Source organism: Saccopteryx bilineata, chromosome 8 (assembly GCF_036850765.1).
Source record: "Saccopteryx bilineata isolate mSacBil1 chromosome 8, mSacBil1_pri_phased_curated, whole genome shotgun sequence".
In the NCBI taxonomy this organism is placed as follows: Eukaryota; Metazoa; Chordata; class Mammalia; order Chiroptera; family Emballonuridae; genus Saccopteryx; species Saccopteryx bilineata.
In genome coordinates, this window is record NC_089497.1 from 34546893 (window position 1) to 34570204 (window position 23312).

Below are 23312 nucleotides of genomic sequence, written 5' to 3' on the forward strand. Positions count from 1 at the left end.
CCCTTAAACCAAAACCTAACCCAGCGCAAGGTCCTAACTCTCCTCAATCCTATGAAGACTAAGAGAGATGAGAAAGCTGCAGAAGAAAAGTTTGATGCGAGCAGAGGTTGGTTCATGAGGTTTAAGGATAGAAGCTGCCTCCATAATATCAAAGTGAGCAGTAAGTGCTGATGTAGAGGCTGCAGCAAGTTATACAGAAGATCTAGCTAAGATAATTAATGAAGATGGCTACACTGAACAACAGATTGGCAATGTAAATAAAATACCTTTCTACTGAAAGAAGATGCCATCTAAGACTTTCATAGCTAGAGAGTAGTCAATGTCTAGTTTCAAAGGACAAGCTGACAGTCTTTTTAGGGGCTAAAGCAACTGGTGACTTTAAGTTAAAGCCAATGTTCATTTAACATTCTGAAAATCCTACGACCCTTAAGAATTATTCTAAATCTACTGTCTGTGCTCTATACATAGAACAACAAAGCCTGGATAATAGCACATCTGTTTACAATACGGTTTCCTGAACATTTTAAGCCCACTCAGACATACTGCTCAGAAAAAAAAAAATTAAAAAGATTCCTTTCAAAATATTACTGCTCTTTGACAAGGCAATTGGTCACCTAAGAGCTCTAATGGAGATGCACAATGAGTTCAATGTTGTTTCCATGCCTGCTAACACAATAATCAATCTGCGATCCATGGACCAAGGAGTAATTTTGACTTTAAAGTCTTATTATTTAAGAAATAAATTTTGTAAGGCTATTGCTGCCAGAGATAGTGATTCCGCTGATGGATCTTGGCAAAGTGAATTAAAATCCTTCTGGAAAGGATTCACCATTCTAGATGTCACTAAGGACACATGTGATTTATTGGAAGAGGTCAAAATATCAGCATAAACATGAGTTTGGAAGAAATTGATTCTAACCCTCATGGATGACTTTGAGAGGTTGAAGATGTCAATGGGAGGAAGTAACTGCAGACATGGTGGAAAGAGCAAGAGAACTAGAATTAGAAGTGGAGCTTGCAGATGTGGCTGAATTGCTGCAATCTCATGATCTTGAAAGAAATGAAGAGTTGCTTCTTATGGATGAGTAAAGAAAGTTGTTTCTTATGATGGAATATACTCTTGGTGAAGATACAGATGCTACAAGCAGGATTCAAGTGGATTCACTCCAATTTTGAAAGTTCTACTCCAGATAAAATGCTATCAAATAGCATCACAACTACAGAGAAATTATTTGTGAAAGGAAGAGTCCACTGATACGGTCAATTTCGTTGCTGTCTTATTTTAAGAAATTGCCACAGCCATCTCAACCTTCAAAAACCTCCAACCTGATCAAGACCCTCCAGCAGCAAAAAGATTATAACTCCCTAAAAGCTCATAATCTTATGATGGTTAGCGTTTGTTAGCAATAAAGTACTTTTGATTGCGGTGTATACATTTTTTCAGATGTGATGCTATTGCACACTTAACCAACTATAGTATAAGCATGACTTTCATATACACCAGAATAAAATTGTTTTATTGTGATATTCACTTTATTGCAGTGTTCTTGAACTGAACCCACAATCACTCTAACAGGCGTCCCCAAACTACGGCCCGCAGGCCTCATGCAGCCCCCTAAGGTCATTTATGCGGGCCCCCGCTGCACTTCCGGAAGGGGCACCTCTTTCATTGGTCAGTGAGAGGAGCACTGTATGTGATGGCCCTCCAGCGGTCTGAGGGACAGTGAACTGGCCCCCTGTGTAAAAAGTCTGGGGACCCCTGCTATGCTTGTACGTTATTTTACAGAACTGAAAGAAACCTTCAGAGGACAGGCAGTTATGCTCTCTATTGAGTACATTGTGTGTAACATGTTCTAAAGAGGGCAAAGAGGAACACCGTGTGCTGGCTCACAATTAGAGTTCTGAAGTTAAGAAGACCTAGAATGAAGCAGCTGTTCTGCTATAGAGTACTACTTGGATCTTAGGCAGCTATTTTACCTCTTTTTTCTCAGTTTCTGTCTTTGCAAAACAGGACAGTAAGTGTAGTTTCTCCACTGAGTTGGTGCGATGCATAAATAAGATCAAGGATTTAAGAACCCAGAACAATGCTAAGTCAATGATATAATAAGTGTTACTGTTTTATAATCAAGAGTAATTAAAATTATAATAGTATATGATACACATTCTAGGATACATGTCATAATCTTAGTAGAAACCATTTCATCCCCTGCACATGAAACAGCTATATATGGGATATAGGATATATAGCTATATTGTTATACATGAGCTGTAACTTTGAATCCTGGCTCTACCACAGACTAATGAAACCAAGTCACATGACTAGTCTGTGTCTTACCTCTTAACTAAAAAATGAGAACAATATTGACCTTTCCAAGTTATTCAAAAAATAAAATATGTAAAAAAGCTTCTTACAAAAGATATTAATAAGGATATACTGATTAAGAGTTCATCTTGAAATCAAGTCTCAATTCCCTATTTCAATTTTAGGTATTTTTTTTTCTTGTTCATTATTAAAGGTTACTGAGTAGTAACTACTTCCCCTCTGATATCTCCTGGGTCAAAGGGATCACACATTTCGAAACTAAAAACTAAAGTGTTGTTGTAATTAAATTGTGGAATCAAGAGTAGTTTTTCTGAGTTAAATTATAACATTTATGAAAAACCAGTAAGGTGAAGAATAAGAGTGACCGAACACCAAAGCAAAATTTGAGAGTAGCCATGTTGGTGATGCTAATATACCTTCATCTATAGAAATTTATACATAAAAAATTCTAAGGGTATGTCTTTGGTAAGCATGGAACACTGGAACACAGAAAATGCAGGAGGTTAAGAAATAAATTTTGACATAGCCCAAAAAAGAGAGTAACCCAAAGATCTGCCTCATATGTTCTCTGTACCAAGTATTTTCCTACCAGAGCGAGAGACGCATATGGCAAATACAGTCTGATGCCATTACACACTATCATCATCCTACCTAGATGGCAAATAAGTTTCATGTTACCTGCCAAGTCCTAATGAACTGCAGTGGAGTTTCTATAGAGCTGTGTAGGCCAAGTCGGAGCCCGTCAGGGATGGGTGCATGATTGATGGGCCTATAATGAGTCAGCAGGAAAGGGAGAGGGCATCTTCACATGGTATTTGCAGGCCACCTATTGCCATATTGCTGATATTGAGAAGACAAAAGTTCTGACTATAATACGAATTTCATGTATCAGATCGTACAGTGAATAGCTTGATATCTAGAGTCCCGTTCTCTTGATCGTTATAGTTTTGGTCTGTAAATTACTCAACTGGCATTCTGGTTCATTACCTAGTCTCTGAGGAGCTTGGTTACGTAAACTCCAACTAGGCAGTAGCATCCATTTCAGTAAATTTTTCTTCACAGGTCTGCTATTGCCAGTCTTAGATAATGTATAGTTCTATATGAAAGCTTTCACCATCTCTCATGTTGAAGTTTACAACCAGAGAGTATACTTTGAGTCCTCAGTTTTTTTGCAGTCTACGAATTCATCATCCTGTCTATATTACTTCTGTCCTCACCCTTCTTTTGATGCCTGTGTCTTTCTTTCCAAAACACACTCAGTCAAACCCCACTTAGGAAAGCATCGTTTCTTTCTCACTCCCACTCCGCACCATAATTAACCTCTGTTTTCCAGTTTTACCTTTCGAACATTGGCCAACCGATTCATCATCAAGGACTCCTCTCGGTCATCATCGTCATCCAAGTCCAGCATGGGCATTCCGAAGGGGTCAATGATGCTACAGCACCGGGAGCCTTCATCTCTTGGGTCAAAGGGGTCCACAATGATGGGCTCTGTTCCTTTTATCTCACAGCGACAGAAGGGGCATCCCTGGCCATCTGACTCCTGAACAAACACAAAAAAACAGGCTGATTGGTCTTCGCTCAAATAAAGCTTTACTAGGAGGGCCCGCAGTTTTGTAAGTGTAAAAAAAAAAAAAAAAAAAAAAAACAACTTCAAAAAAGAGGTTTAAGGCAAGTCAGTGAGAAGAATGGGGAAGGTCTGTCTTGAAGACATAGTGGAGTAGAACAGAAAGCCAAAATGTATGATAAATGTTTAATATTTCAGATTTCAATTTTCTAAGAAAAATTTCTTTAAAAAAGAAAAGTTTGATTTGCCAAAGAAAAGGAGCCTAACATAATTTTCCTGAATGTCCACTTAGAGTTTTAAAGTATCAAAACCTTAGTCTTGCAGAAAACTGGAAGTTGAATCATGTCCCTCTTTAACAAATGGCACCTGTACAAATTAAACATTTTATAAAAAGGTTATTTTGACAAAAATTCATTATAAATAAATAGTAACAATTAGAAAAATCCAGTTTAAAATCCATTCTGGAAAAGTTCCTGTGTATAAAACTATGGCTAAATGTTGCCATTTTAATTGCCTCAGTGTTTTAAAATCTTGATTTATAAGTAATCAGTGGGGAAAAAAATAAAGTAAATCTATATTCAGAAGCCATCATTGGTCAAGAGAGCCTGACATCCTGACATGGCTCATGTGGAATAGAATGCAATATAAGATAGTAAACTTCCCCCTTCATCTTCTTTTTTTTTTTTTTTTTTTTTTCATTTTTCCGAAGCTGGAAACAGAGAGGCAGTCAGACAGACTCCCACATGCGCCCGACCGGGATCCACCCGGCATGCCCACCAGGAGGCGATGCTCTGCCCATCTGGGGCATTGCTCTGTTGCGTCCAGAGCCATTCTAGCGCCTGAGGCAGAGGCCACAGAGCCATCCCCAGCATCCAGGCCATCTTTGCTCCAATGGAGCCTCCCTGTGGGAGGGGAAGAGAGAGACAGAGAGGAAGGAGAAGGGGAGGGGTGGAGAAGCAGATGGGTGCCTCTCCTGTATGCCCTGGCCGGGAATCGAACCCAGGACTCCTGCATGCCAGGCCTACGCTCTACCACTGAGCCAACCGGCCAGGGCCTCATCTTCTTTTAAACTGAACACAACTTGCTCAGATACTTTTGGCACAGAAATTTATTTATTGGTAATCATTAAAGATTTTACTCAAAGTCTCCCATTCCTATTTCTCAAAACAAAGTCCCATAGGATTCCCAAATGGCAGGAAAATAGACAAGACTGTTTTCTTGCCCTGTTGATACTGCTGCCTTATAAAGATACATGGTACATGATATGCACCACTGTATTTTTGTTTCTGCATTATACCCCAATTTTAGTGGCGTGTCATTTAAAAAATTATATAAAGTCATAAAATCAATTAAAGGAAAAATGGGATGAATTAGAACCATATTAAAGCTGTGACTAGGGATGCAGAGAGGACTAACATCTTTAAAGAAATGATTCCGTACTTAACTCACGACTGCCCTATTCACTTAGTATGATGGGAAACCAGCGATCTACCTGTCCTGCAGGGATACTCCGACCAGCAGTGGAGTAACACTTTACTTTGCTCTCATGAGACAATCACTGAACAAACCATTTGTAGCAGATCCTCTGATAGGTAGTTTAGTCTTTGCCAAGTGTCAACCAGATAAACAACAATGCCACAGAAATTGTCAAAATAAAGAAAAACAAATACTCTTTGGACTGGTTAATAAAAAGAAATGGCAACATTCCCTTATTTATCTACTGTTACATAATTTGAGAAACTTGGAATGGTAAAATAGTTGGAAACAAATACAGACACACTAATACAAAATCCTTTGATGTCTACTGCCACACAAGCTCAGGTCTGGAGGGCTTCAAGGCAACTTAAACATAATTTCTCCACATTTTACAGTTGATAAAACTGAGACTTAATCCTTCTATCTTACACTGATATTTTCTAACACAGGAGTAAATATTTAAGCAAAACTACAAATCCCTCCTATCTTTCAACAGAATATTAAATTCAAGTTCATATCCAATATATGTTGTCATCTGGGTAAAATCCCCTTATTATAAAAGCCAAAAGGAACCCATATTATGTGCCTCTAGTGGAATTTTCTTACAGATCTGCATAAGATAGTTTCAAAAAGACAGTTCTAATATAAAAGAGAGAGAGAAAAAAAGTAGATGTTCCCTGTTGTCTTTACTATATGAAGGATGGAAAACAGTACTCTGGGCCTTAAGTGGATACTTATTCATTTATACACTAAAAAAATCACAGAAAATGTTAACATATACAAAAGTAGAGAGAAAGGGCAATGAATCTGTATGTACGTATCATCTAACTTCAACCATTATCAGTTCCTGCCCAATCCTGTTTCAACTGTACTTTCACGTGGTCCCTCCCCAACTCCTGGATTCTTTGGAAGCACACCCTATACATAAATAAATTAATCTGTAAATGTTTTAGTATCTGTATCTAAAAATTGGGAATCTTTGAAGGCCTAACTACAATAGAATTATCATAACTAAAAATGAGTCCACTCGATCTGAAACACTCAAGTCAAACCACTTCTGAGTGTATTGCCTAGAACAGGGGTCCCCAAACTTTTTACACAGGGGGCCAGTTCACTGTCCCTCAGACTGTTGGAGGGCCGAACTATAAAAAAAGCTATGAACAAATCCCTATGCACACTGCACATATCTTATTTTAAAGTAAAAAAACAAAACGGGAACAAATACAATATTTAAAATAAAGAACAAGTAAATTTAAATCAACAAACTGACCAGTATTTCAATGGGAACTATGCTCCTCTCTCTGACCACCAATGAAAGAGGTGCCCCTTCCGGAAGTGCGGTGGGGGCCGGATAAATGGCCTCAGAATGTGTGAACCACTGTGTTCCGTTACAAAGGCTTCTCTTAGAACCTTCAAGGTCAATTCGCATGTTGCTTTGGTTAAGGATGACTTACAGTTTGTAGTATCTATGATATTATCTAATAAACGGTACCAAAAAAAGATTAAGTTTGGGAAGGGAAGGAGGTAAAGGGCAATAACAACATCTTGAAAAAGACTGGCCAGAAAAAGACTGGGAACGGATCATCTAAACCCCAATTTATATTTTATTCCATTTCTCCTATCTGAAATGCTATACAAATTACTTATGTGTGTTACTGTAGCTGATTTCTAAGTGTATAACACAAAAGATATTTTCTGTTCAGCTTTATCTTTGCTTAGAGTTTAAATTACTCACTAGATTAAGAAAAAAAAAAAAACCCAGCTGCAATGTACATCCTTTTTCTTCTTCTTCTTCTTCTTTACACTGTACAACCCCCTTCAGTGCTCACAGCCCACAGGTAAGGCGGCCAGGCAATGGTTCAAGGCTGCAGTTTACTCTGGCATGGGTATACTATGAGAGGCCCACAGGCAAGGGCCCACCATAAATCCATTACCATGCTTTGCAATGTACATCCTTTTTAATTTGCAAACAGATCACGCTGAACAGATCTCTCCAAAGGCATTTACTGTAATATGACTTCACCATCACTCTTTCTCTGTAAACTGACTACTGTGATATGCAAATTTAAGTTTAACCATAAATTTTCAAAGGACACCTTGGTGCTATGCCTTAGTTTCCGTTAGATGGTTGACTGAATACACATGAAGAATGTCTTTAATAAACGTGTAACTCGTCAGCATTGTGCCTCAATAATTAAAATAATGTTTCTGTCAACATATACTTAATGCAAGACCAAAGAGCAACTATTAATGAAAAAGAGCAATAAAAAACTCCTTTTCTAGCTGGCAGCATATTAATATTCTGAGAATGTTAAGAGGAAGTACTTGGGACTCCACCATTCTGACTCAGTAGATTTCACTTCCTCAAATAAGAAATACTTTCAAAAGATACCGAAGTTATCAGTGGGTACTATGCGCACCTAAAACTAAGTTATGTAATATGTTCATAATAAAATAATTCAGACATATGCCAACTGTTAATACTGTAAGTCAGCGACTTTCAACTGGTGTGCTACCAGAATTATTAAAACATGCAATACCTAACTATTTAGTCCAGTGGTTCCCAACCTTTCTAACGCCGTGACCCCACAATACAGTTCCTCATGTTGCGGTGACCCCAAACCAAAAAATAATTTTGGTGGCTACTTCATAACTGTAATTTTGCTACAGTTATAATTCGCAATGTAAATACCTGATATGCATTATGTATTTTCCGATGGCTTTAGGCGACCCCACCGGGGTCGCGACCCACAGGTTGAGAACCGCTGATTTAGTCAGAGGCACTGACCTCTTTTCCCTTAGATTGTCAAATTAAAAAAAAAGTGACAATACGCATAAGTGTATCAAAATTATACCTATTTTTTTTGTCAGATCAGCAAAAATTTATTTTTTGTTGTGTTGCAGAATATTTGTAACTAGTTCATGTGTGGCATAAGATGAAAAAGGTTGGAAATTGCTGGTATAAGGTAATGATATCAAATATAAATATAACTTCAGGTAACATGAGAACAAATCATTGCCATAAAAATAGAAAAAAAATTAATTTTCAAAAAAGGGGATCATTCCTTAACAAGTACCTATGTAAAAATACTAATAAATATTACCAGAATCACCTCATTATCATCATCATGTCAGTCACCTTCCATATTCTTTGTTTTAAATATTGTTCAGATGGGTATTATCTCTTAAATATCTTTGTTCACTTTTTTGTTTTTATATACCTATTTTTTGCCTACCCAGAGATATTTTAATATTATTTTAAATTTAATTTTATTGGGGTGACACTAGTTAACATAATTATACAGATTTCAGGTGCCTAATTACACAGCACATCTCTGTACACTGTATTTTTTTATGATAAACATTATATGTGGTACCATTTATTTGCTCTCAGGCTGATTATTTGAGGACACACTTTAATTTACGGTCAAACACTTCCTGCCTTCACACATATATTATATACGTGGAGGGCCTGAGAGACTAGAGTGGACTTCTGAGTCTCATTTTTGAGGATATTTGTATTTTTACTGTGCATGTGTGTTTTCTTTATCAGTCTAATTTTATTAACCTGCTATACTTTATGTAGATTTAAAGCTACCATAAATCTTTTATTCCTAAACATAGAGCAATTAGAAATATATTTATAGGTAGATATATACATACATACATACAAACATACTTGCACAGATAGTAAATGGGGTCAATAGTAAGCATTTTCAGAGTATAGTATTTCCCAAAGAAACTCAATAATTTTTCATTAAAACAATAAATAAAAGAAAATATGAGGATTATTAATGGTATTCTTGGATTCAATAACAGAGTGGAAAAGATCTTTGGTTTTGGTGTTATTTTGTGATGAGCTGGGGGAGAAGACATTAGTGAATCTAGACTCAGAACTCCTAGTTTTAATTTAGGACGCCCATGAAAACAGTGAATCAGAAAAGGAACACAGACATTCTTAATCTGAACAGCTGGACTGAAATACTGCATCCACCAACTGCAGCTATGTGACACGGGATAAGCCATTTCTTATTATTTGTAGGGTTTGAGAAAATGTACATTTTAAAAGACATCTTAAATATAAAGCAAGATAAATTAATTCAAAGCCTACTAAAGAGCTATGTAAATTCCAGTTGGTATAATTACTATAAAATATTCTAAATAAACATATCTTAGCATCTGAAAATATCCACAAGAATTCTATCTTGTAATTAAATGAATTTAAAAACTGAAGATTTACCAGTGTGTATAAATTAAGAATAATCAAAAATGAAAATGTGAGATAGCATCCTAAATTGATACAGTTACTATATACTAGGAATAAAATATAATCCTGTACTGTTATAAGCACTATCCCTTTATTAAGTTATTTAATTCTGAGATAGGTACAATTATTATTCACATTTTACCAGTAAGAAAATTGAGAGTTTACACATAATTTGAGTGAGGTCACACAGCCAAGCAGTACTGAATAAGAAATTACATCTCGCCCTGGCCGGTGGCTCAGCGGTAGAGCATCGGCCTAGCGTGCGGAGGACCCGGGTTCGATTCCCGGCCAGGGCACACAGGAGAAGCGCCCATTTGCTTCTCCACCCCTCCGCCGCGCTTTCCTCTCTGTCTCTCTCTTCCCCTCCCGCAGCCGAGGCTCCATTGGAGCAAAGATGGCCCGGGCGCTGGGGATGGCTCTGTGGCCTCTGCCCCAGGCGCTAGAGTGGCTCTGGTCGCAACATGGCGACGCCCAGGATGGGCAGAGCATCGCCCCCTGGTGGGCAGAGCGTCGCCCCTGGTGGGCGTGCCGGGTGGATCCCGGTCGGGCGCATGCGGGAGTCTGTCTGACTGTCTCTCCCTGTTTCCAGCTTCAGAAAAATGAAAAAAAAAAAAAAAAAAAGAAAAAAAAAAAAAAGAAATTACATCTCAAAAGTCTATTTTAAGATTCTAATTTTTCATCACTACACTATTACTATATTATACTATAATATCAGAATGTATTAATTCCTCAATATCAGATTTATAGCCTAGGTTAAAATAAAAATTAAAAGTAGCTGCCTACTAGTGATCAAATACGTGAAAAAATTATTTTATTAAAGATGCAAGCTTTAAAATAAAGAAGCTGCTATAATTAATAAATAATCTGTTTGTTCTAAAGTTTCAATTTTTAATATAAAGATGCAAAACTTGTCCTAGTAATCATAATATTCCTTGGGATTATTTTATATAATAAGAGCTTTTCTTTTAAAATATTTGTTCCTAGAATCTAATTTAAAACTACAATAGTTTGCATTCTGAATACATATTATTTAATGGAGTCAACTTTTAAAACAACTATTAAAGGCTCTTGTTAGAGGAATGGGACGTGAGATATCCCCTTGGGTTTCCCCTTGAAGTTTCAACAATTTGAACAGCTACTAACTCAACAAAGATTTCCTGCTCAACCCAATGCCTGAGAGATCCACATATTGAAACATCTAAAGGTGGGCAGTGGGAATGAAAGGGGGAAGTGAGAAGGGAAAGGGCTAAGATGATCCACGGACACAGCCTCACAGTGGGAGCTCACGGTGGGGCTCAGCCTGGAGAGGGTGGAATCCAGCTGTGACTGGGGCTCCCAGGAGCTGGGAGAGCAAAGACTTTTAGTGGGCATTCCCACAGAAGGGAGCACACGAGCTGCGGCTCAGCCCAGAGACCCGGGCAAGAACACAGCGTGAGGCTGAGGCCCTGGTTATTGGGTGGTATGCATTCCAGACAGAGAAACAAAACCAAGGAAACCTGCTGTGACCCAGTCTCCAAGAGCTCGCCTCCCAGCACCCTTGTTGTCGGGTTACGGAGCACATTATCTGCAAACCCAAGGACTGGTACTACAGAATCACATTTTTCCCTGAGCAAAGAATGCACTTTGTAACTGGTCCTAGGGTTAGGTGCAGGAGGAACCCTGAGGAGGTCTGAGGTCATCATTACTGGGAGGGCTAAACAATAATGAAGCTAGCTGGTTGGCTTAACCTACCACATCCTCATTCACTGCAGCTACCCAGAAGGCAGCTCTGGCTGGAGGGATACTCAAAGAGTTCACAGATTAATGATTCAGCACCACCTACTGAAAAATAATAGAAAGAACTCTCACTATTAATCCGTTAGAGAAGGCCATTCATACACAGATGCCTGGGCAGAGAAAGAATCCATCAATTACCATGAAAAACCAAGGAAGTGAGGCAGTTCAGAAAAAAAAAAAAAAAAGCCTGACCAGGCGGTGGTGCAGTAGATAGAGTGTCAGACTAAGACGCAGAGAACGCAGGTTGCTGGCTTGAGTGCCAGGTCAACTGCTTGAGTGCTGGGTCACTGGCTTGAGCAAAGAGTCGCTCGTTCTGCTGGAGCCTCCCTACCTCGTCAAGGCACATATGAGAAAGCAGTTAAAGAACAACTAAGGTGCCGCAGTGAAAAATTGATGCTTCTCATCTCTCTCCCTTCCTGTCTGTCTGTCCCTATCTGTCCCTCTCTCTGTCTGCTAGAAAAAAATAAAAAAATAAAAAATAATAATAATTAAAAAAAAAACCTCCAGAAAATGAACTTGAAGACATAGAAATATAGAGAATTCAAGATTGCTGTTTGGAAAATACTCAACAAGATGGGAGAAAATACAGACAGGAAATTTAATGCACTCAGAAAACAAAGTAACAAACTAGTACCTTACCAAAGAAAATGAAACTTTAAAAAAGAACCAAACAGAAATTTTAGAGATGAAGAACTCAATAAAAGAGATCAAGAATAAACTAGCAAGTTGGCCCTGGCCAGTTGGTTCAGTGGTAGAGCGTCGGCCTGGCGTGTAGGAGTCCCAGGTTTGATTCCTGGCCAGGGCACTCAGGAGAAGTGCCCATCTGCTTCTCCACCTCTCCCCCTCTCCTTCCTCTCTGTCTCTCTTTTCCCCTCCTGCAGCCAAGGCTCCATTGGAGCAAAGTTTGCCTGGGCACTGAGGATGGCTCTATGGCCTCTGCCTCAGGCGCTAGAATGGCTCTGATTGCAACAGAGTGACGCCCCAGATGGGCAGAGCATCACTCCCTGGTGGGCATGCTGGGTGGATCCCGGTCGGGCACATGCGGGAGTCTGTCTGACTGCCTTCCCGTTTCCAACTTCAGAAAAATACAAAAAAAAAAAAAAAAAAAAAAAAAAAAGAATAAACTAGCAAGTGTAGGAAATACAGCAGACCAGATGGAGGAAAGATTTAGTGATAGGAAAGACAGAAATCTAGAAATGACGCAGAGGGAAGAAGAAAGACTTGAGCATAAAAAATAAAAATAAAAAACCTATGTGAACTGACTCCATCAGAAAGAACAATATAAAATTAATAAGTGTACTTTCAGAAAAATGAGGGAGAAGGGAATGAAAAGCCTATTCAAACAAATAATTGATAAGACCTTGCCAAACCTAAGGAATGAGCTAGATCCTCAAATCCAAGAAACAAACAGAATACCTAGTTACCTCAAAGCCCTAGCCAGGTTGCTCATTTGGTTAGAGCATTTTTACGATGTGTCAAGGTTGTATGAAGGTTTGATCACTGGTCAGGGCACATATGGGATCCAACCAATGAATGCTTAAATAGGAGGAACAACAAATCGATGTTTCTCTTTCTCTCCCTTCCTCTCTCTCTAAAATCAGTATACAGAATGAAAAAACACAAAGGCACTATAACACAGATGAAATAATCTTTAAAAAAAAAGAGGCCTTCTCCCAGGCACACTGTATTAAAACTGTCAAAAATTAATGACAAAGAAAGAATTCTCAAGACAGCCAGGGAAAAGAAGAAAGTAACCTATGAAGGAAAGCCCAGCAGAAACTCTGCAAGACAGAAGAGTGTGAGCCAAATATTCAAATTACTGAAGGAGAGAAAATATATACCATCCAGGAATAATATACCCAGCAAAGTTATCCTTTAAATAGGAAGGAGAAATAAAAACTATTCCAGACATACAGAAGCTAAGGGAATTTATCACAGAGACCACACAGATGCAAAAATCCTAAACAAAATACTAGCAAATTGAATATATAACAATACATTAAAAAAATTATAAATCATGACCAAATGGAGTTCTTTCCAGGGATACAAGGATGGTTCAATATATGCAAATTGATCAATGTAACCAATGTAATACACCACATTAACAAAAAAAAAAGGATAAAATCATATGATCTTACCAATAAATACAGAAAAAGCATTTGCTAAAATACAATATCCATTTATAATTAAAACACTTGATAGAATGGAAAGTACCTCAAAATAATAAGGGGCATATATGTTAAACCCCGAGTTAATATAATAATGGTGAAAAACTTAAAGTTTTTCCTCTAAAATCAGAAACAAGACAAGGATGTCCACTCTCACAACACTTACTTAACCATAGTTGTGAAAGTCCGAGTCAGACCAGTCCTAAAAAAAAAAGCATCCAAATTGGGAAGGAAGAAGTAAACGTGTCACTTTTGGCAGATGACATGATTCTGTATATAAAAAAACCTATATACCCCACCAAAAAAGATTATTAGAAACAATAAGCAAATACAAGAAAGTTGCAGGATACAAAATCAATGACAGAAATCCATTCCTTCACTATATACTAACAATGAAACTTCAGAAAAAGAAGTGAAAAAAAAATTCCTTTTGCAATTGCAACCCAAAAATAAAATACCTAGAAATAAACTTAACAAAGGATGTGAGGGACCTATCTGTAAAAACTATATTAAAAAAGTTTGAAAAAGACTCAACGAAATGGAGAGATATCATGTTCATGAATTGGAAGAATCAACGTAGTTAAAATGTCCATATTACTTGAAGCAATATACAGGCTGTCCCTGGGTTATTAACAAGATAGGTTCTGAAGGTCTCTCCTTAAGTTGAATTTGTATATAAGTTAGAAAAGGTATATTTAACTACTAAATGCAACTTAGACAAATGTTTGTCTTAAAATAGTATTTATTTTTACCTTTCTGTATATATAATACCACATATAGGTGTACACACACACACAAACACATACACACACACTCCTATCTTATTTGTAACCCAAGGACTGCTGTACATATTTAATGTAATCCCCATCAAAACACCAATGTCATTTCATAAAAAAACCCAAATAGACAAACCAATCCTGAGAAAAAAGAATAAAGCTAGAGTTATCACATTACCTGACTTCAAATTATATTACAGAGCTATGATAATCAAGAAAGCATGATACTGGCAAAAAAATAGACACACTGACCAATGAAACAGAATTGAGAGCCCAGAAATAAAACCACATGTATATGGGCAAATAATTTTGACACAAGAGTCAAAAACATGCAATGGAGAATAGAAAACCCATTCAATAAATGGTGCTAGGAAAATCAGAAAGCCAGATGCAAAAGAATGAAACTAGATTACAGTTAGTCCCCAATAACAATAATTAATTTAAAATGCCTCAAAGACCTACATATTAGATGTGAAACAATAAATTGCGTAGAAGAAAACATAGGTACTAAACCTGTGGACCTTGGTCACAGAGAATATTTTATGACTTTAACCCCAAAGGCAAGGGAAATAAAGGCAAAACTAAGTAAATGGGACTATATCAAACTAAAAAGCTTTTGCACAGCAAAAGAAACCAACAAATAAACAAAAAGGCAACCAATCGAATGGGAGATGATATTCATAAGCAATAGTTTAGATGATGGGTTAATATACAAAAATATAAAGAACTGATACAACTCAACACCAAACAATCCAATTAAAAAATGCGCAGAAGACTTGAACAGATACTTCTTCCTAGAAGACATACAAATGGACAACATATACATGAAAAGATGTTCAACTTCAACAGCTATTGGAAAATGCAAATCCAAACCAAAATGAGATACCACCTCACATCTAATAAACTGACTTTTATCAATGAGATAGGTAATAGCAAGTATTAGAGAGGCTATAGAGAAAAAGGAACCTTCTTGCACTGCTAGGGGGAATGCAAATCGGTACAAGCACTTATGGAAAAAAGTATGGCAGTTCCTCAAAATATTAAGAATAGAGTTACCAATCCCTCTTCTGGGCATCTACTGGAAAAACTCAAAAACAGTTATTCACACAAATATATGCTCCTCTATGTTCACTGCAGCTTTATTTACAATGGCCAAGACATTCAGACAACAAAAGCGTTCTTCGATGAAGAATTGGATAAAGAAAATATGGCACATATATACTATGGAATACTATTCAGCCGTAAAAAAAGAAGAAACACTGGCATTTGCAACAACATGCATAGACATGGAGAATATTATGCTAAGTGTGATTTTACTCATATATCAGATATAAAACTCACAGACACTGACAACAGAATGGTGGTTACCAGAGGAAAGAGGGGGGAGGGGCAGTAAGAGGTAAAGAGGGCTAAACATATGATAATGGAAGATGATTTGATTCTGGGTGGTGGGTACCTAATGTAATATACAGATCATGTATCATAGAAATGTACACTTGAAATCTACCTGATTTTATTAACCAATGTCACCTCAATAAAGTTGATAAAAATAAATAAATAAATAATGAAGGCCACTCTAAGAGCCAACAGAAAATGTTCCCCAAAGTGCTATCTGCTATTGTACAGCAAGGCACATCACAATACAGTGAGTGTCTACTTACTGCAGTCACTAGACTCAGAGACAAGCACTTGGTCTACCACATTTTATTTTTTCATACCTTTCTATCCTTTTCATTCCTGCCATGCATAGAATCATAAACTGCAGTTCATGGCATCATTATAACCTTCTTGGACAACTCAAGTAGCCCCTACATTACTCCCAAAGTGTAAGAGGAGCCCCAATATTTTATTATATAACAAAAGACACAAAATGTAATCAAAGTCATCAATACCAATTTATAAGATTTTTAAGTCAAATATTATTTGTAGTACTAAGGTTACAAAATTTCACTGAGGCTAGAAATTGGTTGCTTTTGAAGGAAGATACAGAAAAAGATTATTTCTTAGCGCCTTAAATGTGATGGTTCTGGCTTCTCCCGGACTCTCTTCAAGAACTACAGTCTTTTTTTCTCTGACAATACTTTCTAAATACAAGACATTCAAAAAGCTCTTTAATCACATGCCATATTAAAATCAGAGCTTATTGATTTTTATCTATTCACTTTTTTGTGAACTACTATTTTGAACACTTCTATAGCTTTCCTTTAAATTATTTTGAAAAAGAATATAAAAGGAATAATCAAAGGGAAAAAAAGTAATTTTACTTTTAATTGAATTAAAGTACTTAGCTGTAATTCAAAACAGGGCTGCAAATACAACTGATGCATGTTGTATCTGTTTTTATTTTTAAAGCAATATTTGAGGAATATGGTAGAGTATGCCACTCATGAGCCCAGAAAACCATTTTCTAGTCTTGAAAAATCACAGAATGAAAACAATGCCTTACTTTGCATTTTATGTGGTAACTGTGCAATGTCACCAATGCATAATATGCTCCTACAGAAAGGAAGATGCAGAGGAAATGAGGGTAAAGAAGAAAAATGTTTTGTTACTGTCCGTGGAATAGTGTGGAAGTGAAAGAAAACCCTCCAAGTTTCATCACCACGGGCAGATCAGAAATGCCACATCCAGCATTATATTGGTTCAAAGAATGCTCCTAGTGAGGTGATTATTCAACTTATTTATGATTCTATGCAAACTCTGGCTTGCTTATTCAATTTATTAAGTAACGCAGATGTTTCAGAAGGAGAAAAAAGTATTTGACACCTCTTTGGAGGCATGACTAATGGGCCATTATGATGGCAATTAAAGAGTAAAGGCTTGCAGCCTGTAACAACTGACACTGCTGCTGTGCATTTCTTCGGGTTACTGTTAATTACAGAAAATTTAAGTCTCCAATGAACTTCAATTAAACAAAAGCAGGGAATCAAATGGAAGAAAAAGTTGGTGAAGAATGATTCCCTGAAAGTTTACACAGGCTTGCCTTACGGTCAGGATTCAATATTTCCTATTGGACTCTGATTGATTTATCAGAGCTTCTCAGCAGATGTGCAGCCTCTAAAAATCCTTTCCATATCAGCGTGCCAAACCAAGGTAATAAAAAGTAACAAAAAGTATCTCAGATCCACAATTAGATTTGAAGGACAATAGGATATTCAAGTAATTATTAATACTATGCCCCTTTATAAAACTTACAGATTTAATTTAACTTCTTGAGGGCAGGGGGCGTTTCTTAGTGTTCTTAGTCCAGAACTGGGGGCACACATAGCAACTGCTTAAGGAATGCTCTTCAATAAATACATAAGTGAATAAATGCCATATTTCAGATATTGAAGAATGATGGATGAAATAATCCATGTCTGCTTCTACTAAACCACTTAGGAGAAACCAAATAAATTATTCCTGTGCATAATTAAGTTTAAAAACTTTCTCTCCACAGAAAAAACAAAAACCAAAAATTCGGGCTTTCATATCAGAAAATATGAACTGTAGCCCTATACCATTTTAAATAAGGAAGAGTTGTAAAAGAGACATATTTTAAATACATGTACTCATATCCAGAGATTTAATATCCATTTCCCATTACATCTATAAGTTTACATACAATGTTTGGCAATATATTGCAGAACTATGGAAAATGCTCAGTTATTCTGTGCTCATATTCACCCTCCACTTGGTTAAGTCCAGTGAGCAGCTCACTGAGGCTAAAATGTGAGGATTTTAGACTATCCAATGCTTCTCAACTGGATTAACTTTATAAGCCTTCTATTTTTATTATAATGGGGACATTTTGCAATCACATGTTTAAATGATCGTCAAATGCTGCTGTTCCTACGACAATGTGAAAGAGGCCAAAACAGACCTGTTAGCAGGAAGCACCCCAGTATGAAATCTATTTGCAAATGTAGAAATATTCAGGCTACCTAAAAGAAGAAATGTTCAATAGTTGAATCTTCCTTTAACGACTAAGATCCCATTAAGGTACAGACTATGTATAGACTATGACTTTGGAATTCTCAAATCTCAGTGTAAGAATAATTTTCTTCAGGGTAGAGAAAACTTGAATGAGGTCTCAGGATGCATGTTTCTTGGTGTAAAAAAGCAATAAACAGAAATTCGCTCTTACTTCTTCTAGGACAGTGTATTATTGCAAGCAATAAAAGTAAAATAACTTGGCTCAAAATAAAAAAAATAAAAATAAAAACAGGAAATGTTGAAAGGAATCACCCAGCTACTAAATGGAGCAAACAGATATGAGGTTTAAAATTCTTAGGATTCATTCTCAGACTTTGAGCTGGATAAACATTTTTTGAAAAGACCATAGATACTTCTCAGAAGAGAAACAGGCAGAACTAAGACATTAAAAGGGCTTTCCACAACTGATCTATAGTAACAGTGTCTTTACTTAATGTAATCTCAGTCCTCCTCTTCTCTTTCTTTACATAATCCCTAGGGCATTGCCATATGTATTTACTAAGTAACTACCACTGTGCTAACTTGGCCAGAGGACTCCTAAAATAGGTGAAACAATCCACACCCCAGAGGAGAAACAGGTAAATAGGAAAAGGTTTACGATATGAATACAATGAAGAGCTTACAGGAACAGATGTCAGAAAAATATTTAATAATCATAAACTGTCTTATCTGGGAAGAATGAAGAAATAATGCTGAAATAATCCCTTACCATATTTTCCATTAATCTATATGCAAAACTCTATGATCAGATTAAGATGTTAACTTTAATCACTAGTGCAATAAGTTTGATTCCATCTAATTATTATTTCAACCTCTGAGTACTTCTGAATTTGTCATTTCTGTTACTACTATACATAGTATTACTAATACTAATTTGCTTCATTACTACTTTTTTATGTGGTTTTCTCCTAAAATTTTATTCAGACCATTTTCAGTGCTTGGCAATTTATGCACTTCCTCAATTTCTAAAAGCAAAACTGAGAAGTACTTCAGAGTAAAACAGAGAAACAGCAAATGTTAACAATTTATGATTATGATTGGATAGATCTTCAGTATAAAGCCATTAGACCAATATGCAAAATCATGAAGTGAATCAAGGAATTGATCAGCTATGAGAGAGAGGAACTGCGCCATTTGGAGACTTCAGAGTAATATACAGAAAAGCTGTGGCAATGTAAAGCCAAACAATAATAAAACTCCAATGACAACTGGGGAATATTTCAATGTCTTTTGAACATAACATACATATTGCAAATAGTTCACAAACTTACTAAATAAAATATATAGCATTGGCCCTGACATTTTAAAAGACATTTCTTTCAAGAAGCATACAGAAAGTAAAATAAAAAATATATATTTTTAATATCCTGCCATACTTTTTTATTCACCTTAGGCTGCAGGTTAACTGCTATTTTGTACAATGCTTTAAACATTTATCTTTATGAATCAAAGGTGTCTGCCAAACTAATGGGAGCTTCTGATTTTAAAGCCACTTAACTTCCAAAAATGAGGTATCAAGTTAAAGACACCAAGTCCTGCAATACGTGTGTCTGTCTACGCTCAAAGACCAGGGCTCCAGAAAAGAGGCTGAAATGCACAGGCCATCCATGGGGGCAGAGAGTACTGTGAGTTATACCAGCCTAAAATTTTGGCTTTCTTTAGGGAGGAAATGCAAGTTTGTAGTTTCTTTATGACTGTGAGAGCCATATTAACTCCCTCACAATTTAAGTCGATCCAAAAGGATGGCACACATAATTGGCCGCTTTGTCAGTTTAATACTCATCCTGAAATTCTGAATGGGTGCCAGGCAAAGCAAAGCATCCTAAAGTGATCCCATCCCAGTCAGTGCGGCGCAGTCCATAACATCTGTATAGTACTTTCTGCTGACATATTTGAAACACACTTGCAAATACTGTAATTTTTTTTCTACCAGCTTAACTAGATTTATTGAAAATCATTTATGAAAAGACATTTATAATTCTACAAACTATTATTGCTAACATAAACAGCAATCAAGGCCTTGGCCAGTTGGTTCTGTGGTAGAGCATCAGCCCCACATGTGGATGTCCTGGGTTTGATTCCTGATTAGTGCGCACAGGAAAAGCGACCACCTGCTTCTCTGCCCCTCCCCTTCTTCTTTCTGTCTCTCTCTCTTCCCCTTCTGCAGCCATGGCTTGATTGATTTGAGCACATCATCCCCCAGTGCTGATGATGGCTCTGTGGAGCCTCTGCCTCAGGCACTAAAAATAGCTCAGTTGCAGCGTGGCCACAGATGGACAGAGCACAGGCCCCAGACAGGGGTCGCTGGTGGATCCCAGTTGGGGCGCAAGTGGGGGTCTGTCTCTCTAGCTCCCCTCCTCTCACTTGGAAAAGAAGAAAATAAATGAATGAATAAATAAACAGCAGTCAAGTGCCCAGAAGCTGAGAATGAGCTTGCTGACGCCCTATCAAGCCTTCACCTTGCTCCAGGTTCTCCTATACTATGTAAATTCACCAACATCACGAAGGAATGAAGTGAAATTAGGGCAAGTGATAAGGAATATCAACAAAGAACTGAAGTAAAATACAACCCCAGTGCAGACTGGAAAAGAGAAGTACAGGAATGTTAAATAACTTTTACTGAGGTGACAACTATTAGGAACTCAGGGATGGCTTGAAAATGGTAACTCAATTGTAATTCATTTCCTACGTTTTCCTCTTCTTTTTCATCCCTTTCTTAAACATCCCCAAAGTAAGAAGGAGGCCCTTTCTATAAGGTGAAACTCATTATATTGTGTTACCAAGCACTGGGTTCAACAGGCGTCAGTGTTCCTCCAGGCTGCGCTCCCCTCCCCAGCCCTCTAAGGCCATCCCTCCTCAGCAGGGCAGACACATGTTCTGGGCTGAAGAGAAGATCAGGACCAACAGGCGTCAGTGTTCCTCCAGGCTGCGTTCCCCTCCCCGGCCCTCTAAGGCCATCCCTCCTCAGCAGGGCAGACAGATGTTCTGGGCTGAAGAGAAGATCAGGACCTAGAGGCATCAGTGTTCCTCCAGGCTGCGCTCCCCTCCCCGGCCCTCTAAGGCCATCCCTCCTCAGCAGGGCAGACAGATGTTCTGGGCTGAAGAGAAGATCTGGACCGAGAGCCATCAGTGTTCCTCCAGGCTGCGCTCCCCTCCCCGGCCCTCTAAGGCCATCCCTCCTCAGCAGGGCAGACAGATGATCAGGGACCTAGAGGCGTCAGTGTTCCTCCAGGCTGCGCTCCCCTCCCCGGCCCTCTAAGGCCATCCCTCCTCAGCAGGGCAGAGAGATGTTCTGGGCTGAAGAGAAGATCAGGACCAAGAGGCATCAGTGTTCCTCCAGGCTGCGCTCCCCTCCCCGGCCCTCTAAGGCCATCCCTCCTCAGCAGGGCAGAGAGATGATCAGGGACCTAGAGGCGTTAGTGTTCCTCCAGGCTGCGCTCCCCTCCCCAACCCTCTAAGGCCATCCCTCCTCAGCAGGGCGGAGAGATGTTCTGGGCTGAAGAGACGATCAGGACCAAGAGGCTCAGGAGTAAAAAGTAGGAATGGCAATTATATACTCAACTGCAACTTTTTTAAAAACAGCTTAAAATCTAGTTATTTGCTTTTTAAACCCCATCAACAACATTCCCTTCGCTATTGGCTGTGTTAAACAGCAGTTAAAAGATGGCTTGATCAAAATACTTTGAGAATCCTCAAATAAATATTCAAAATTAGAAATCTGCCCAAAGATCCATTTGAAAACCCCATCCTTTATTACAGATAAAGAAATATAAGAAAGCCCTTAGGGAAACCAGTTATTCTCTAGGTCTTATTCAAATACATCAAATCAATTTATATTTATTGAACATCTGTCTAGAGAGAAAAAGGCAGTTTATTTTTGATTCTGCTTCTGTAAATTGCAAATTTTAATATCTCTTTCTTGGGAGCTGTAAGTATTTGGGAGATATTTCCTGTCTGATTCTCTGATTTTAGTTTTACAGAACAACCTCAGACATGTGAAACAGGAGCCATGCTTCCTCTGGAGAAGGGGGTAGGTGAAACATTAACGTAGGATGTATTTACATACTAGGGTTTGCTTTAAAACCTGACCTACTACTACTATAAGTAGAATCGTTTTTTTTTAAAAGAGAGAGAGAGAGGGAGGGAGAGAGAGAGAAAAGAGAAACATCAACTTTTAGTTGTTTGACTTTAGTTTTTTGCTTTTTTTTTTAATTGATTGCGTTCTCATCTGCCCCGTGACCAGGGGTCTCAAGCCAAGTTAGTGACCTTGGGCCTCATGGAAAGCCCTCAAGTCAGAGGCCCTGGGACATTGTCCATAAACCTGCAGTCAAGAAAACGAGCCCGTGCCCTAGCTGGCTACCTTTGGGTTTCCAACAGGGGCCAACTGGGGCCCTCAGCGTCCCAGGTCAAAGTTCAATCCACTGCCATTACCAGTCAGGCTAAGCAGAATCAGATCTATAGCAAGTTATGCAAATATAGTTAATTGGTAACATGGATAAGTGACTTTATGAAATCAACAGTGTTACAGAAATAGAACTACTTATGATTAATATAAAGTTATACATGCAAAAGCACAAAGAATCAAATTATATAAATAAAAGAAACTTAAACACGTGGGATTGTTTTTAACTATTCAAGCAAGGCACTTATCAGTATTATTTCCTAAATCATTAAGATTAAAAAAAACTGAAAAGATAAATGTTGATAGGGAATATAGACAGATATTCACATGGTTAATTAAACTTTGTACCTGCCAGGCTGTGAGGCAAGAAGTGCACATCAAATGCCCACAAGGCTCAATCTTGACATCCTTGTCATTCTCAGCACAAATTTTACAGAGCTGAAAGGTAGAGCCCATTTCACAATACAATTCATACTGTTCCTGGAATCAGATGGGGGAAAAGTAATGTTAATGCATTTCTTACATGAATTGCTGATACTGAGTCTTATCAAATACAATATAACTTACGGCACATCCTCACAC

At 37.8% G+C, this 23312-nt stretch overlaps 1 protein-coding gene and 1 non-coding gene across 9 annotated transcripts in view; both read right to left on the bottom strand.

Annotated features, from left to right (window-relative positions):
* Positions 1-23312, bottom strand: part of CBLB (Cbl proto-oncogene B) — a 239262-nt gene that overhangs the window by 85569 nt on the left and 130381 nt on the right. For all 8 annotated transcript variants that reach the window (XM_066240711.1, XM_066240715.1, XM_066240714.1 and 5 more), the window contains exons 9-10: positions 23079-23210; positions 3663-3866 (exon numbers count right to left, since the gene is read on the bottom strand). In XM_066240711.1, coding sequence (XP_066096808.1) covers positions 3663-3866; positions 23079-23210 — 336 coding nt within the window. The remainder of the gene's footprint in view (positions 1-3662; positions 3867-23078; positions 23211-23312) is intronic.
* LOC136312392 (small nucleolar RNA SNORA42/SNORA80 family) lies at positions 7169-7305 on the bottom strand. The gene has a single exon (XR_010726982.1). It is a non-coding gene; the product is annotated as a small nucleolar RNA SNORA42/SNORA80 family (small nucleolar RNA).